The 2,407-nt window shown below is 34.5% G+C and overlaps 1 protein-coding gene across 1 annotated transcript in view; it reads right to left on the reverse strand.

Moving 5' to 3' along the window:
- The window catches only part of LOC107496222 (E3 ubiquitin-protein ligase At4g11680), a 3,096-nt gene extending 1,016 nt beyond the window's left edge, over positions 1-2,080 (reverse strand). The window contains 2 exon segments of the mRNA XM_021127012.2: positions 1-173; positions 900-2,080. The exon segment at positions 1-173 is cut by the window's left edge and continues 14 nt beyond it. Coding sequence (XP_020982671.1) covers positions 1-173; positions 900-1,414 — 688 coding nt within the window. The 5' untranslated portion in view covers positions 1,415-2,080.
- Between the last annotated feature and the right edge of the window lie 327 nt (positions 2,081-2,407).

Consider the following 2,407-nt stretch of genomic DNA (forward strand, 5'->3'; position numbering starts at 1 on the left):
ATATTGCATTCCATGCAAGCAGTGTGATGCAAAGAACATGGAGCTTTGGAGCTTGGATAAAGGATCCAAAACGCGAGTCGAAGACCCAAACATTTCCCATCACAAACCAAATTGCAAAGAAAAGCTCAAGTGAAGTCCTGCACTTGTTCATCAAATGGGAAATCCTGTATACACTGCATAGCACAATGAAAATTAGACTATATATATTTTCAGATTTCACCAAAAAAAGGAGCATGGCTAGAAAGTAATTGTCCTCTAATCAAAATAAAATAAGTGACTTCTGAAAATACATATTGTACAGATTTTGTATGAAAAGTCGAAAAGACTAATTTGCCAACCTTTTCTGATTAATAAGAGGCGAATTTGCATTTTAAACCTAAAGGTTGATTTTCTTCTCTGTGTTTTGCTTTTGTTAAATTTGGTCATAAACTTGAATTTACTTCTGCTTAAAGAGTTGCTTTTCATTTTACAGATAATTTATTCACAATAATAAAAACATTCTATTGCTTAAATATTAAACAGCATGAACTGATCACAATAAAGTGAGGTATGGAAGAGGGTATTTAATTCCTACAAGCTCTTTTTAAGGTTATAAATGGAAACAACTTTCTGATTTGTTGGAACTTTTCCATCTTTTAACACTTTAATTGGTTCTTTTGGTGTGTCATAACTCATAATCAATTTAGAGAGCAATTCTTTCTTTTGAAAAAATATATAACAAGTTTGAGATGAACAACCAAAAAACAAACGATGTGTCAACATTTTCTAGCGAATTCTTAAGCATGCCCAAGAAATTAGTAACCTATAAATTATCAGTAAAAAGTAAATACTATCACCAATTATATTAATGAAAAAATTGACTGAAATGAAGTTCTTGAAGATAGAATTTCATATGATACCTGGTTTCTTCATTGTTTCTCTGCTGTTCAATATCAGAAAAGCTAAGAACATCTCCTTGAGTTGCACAAATTTGCCGGTACCGGCCATAAAGTAGAAGCAGATTAAGAAAACAACCAATATCATAACCAGCTGACCAAATCCTCATAGGCCAAACAGGCCTCTCCTTTTTTGAAATAGCCAAAGTGAATGTTATAGTGATTATCTGAACCACTAAAGCTATAAACTCCATCATCATCCATGTTCTAGTATTGAAAGGATTAGAGCCAAGGTTTGACCTTGATCCATTTTGGTAATGGAACACTCTTCTCAAGAAGGTAAACCATCTTGCTCTCGATACCCTCATCGCCGTCTGAACCAAAAACGAAGGCGGGGTGGCACGTGGAAGAGGCCGGTTTCTGGTACTATTCACCCTGCTATCTTCTGCTGCTGCTGCTGCAGAATTTGAAGAAAATGAAGCCATGCTGCCAGAGTTGATGAATAAGGACTCTTGTGGAAGGAAGCACCTAGAATTCATTGGAAACGTATGTATATATATATATTCTCTCTGCACTCGAATCAAATCCTCACAAATTCTACAAACATGAAACGAAAAAAGAATCCTGAATACCCCTTTTGCCTCTATATGTTAAGAATCCATGTAAACTTGTAAAAAAGGCATGCATAAGGGATAAAGTCTTCTATGTGAATCTTTTCCCAGGAACTGATTCCAAAAGGTGTTAGCTTTACTTCATGAGAACTTGAAACTGAAGCACCCCAGGTGGCAGAGTTGCTTTGGGATGGAACTAGAACCTTGAATATTTGATTCAAACTTCCCCTTTATGGGGTCTACACTCTTCACCGCCTTAAACTCAGCAACAAAACAAAACAAAACCAGTATCCTCAAACACAAAACCAAAGCTTCAACAACATGAACCTTTCATCAAACACATGGTGCACGGAAAGCTGAAGAAGAGTGTTATATAACAAATTCTAGAAGGGTAAGAGGATGGTATGAAGCATGTGTCATAGGAAGGTAAGGTTTGGGTTTCAGAAAGGTGACCAAGTATCAAACTATGTGAAAGTCTGAAACTTTGCTTTGATTCCAAGGGAATCACAAAGGGTTTGTTTGGAGGGAAGTTAACCGTTGGCCAACTTCCTCAAAGGGCTATATATGCTTATAATTATTTAATGCAAGGAAAAAGAAGCAAAGTTGAGAAAGCAATTGAAGTTCAATATGTTTCACAACTTTATTAACTCTCTCTCTCTCAATAATAAATTAATAATATTACAAAATTAAGACAGATGTAGAGATTTTTTGTTATTTGATGATATATTAAACATAAAGTTGATGACCTTTGAATACAAGTGGATAAGGCTTCAAAGTTATCTCATCTCATATTCTCATGCATATATGTCTGCTGAGGAAAAGATTATTGGATATTTAATTATTCCATCCCGCTACGTTATTAATAGTATTTTTGTCAACTTCTATCAATTTTTGTTTATAACTGTATTTAATAAAAATGTC

Source organism: Arachis duranensis, chromosome 7 (genome assembly GCF_000817695.3).
Source record: "Arachis duranensis cultivar V14167 chromosome 7, aradu.V14167.gnm2.J7QH, whole genome shotgun sequence".
In the NCBI taxonomy this organism is placed as follows: Eukaryota; Viridiplantae; Streptophyta; class Magnoliopsida; order Fabales; family Fabaceae; genus Arachis; species Arachis duranensis.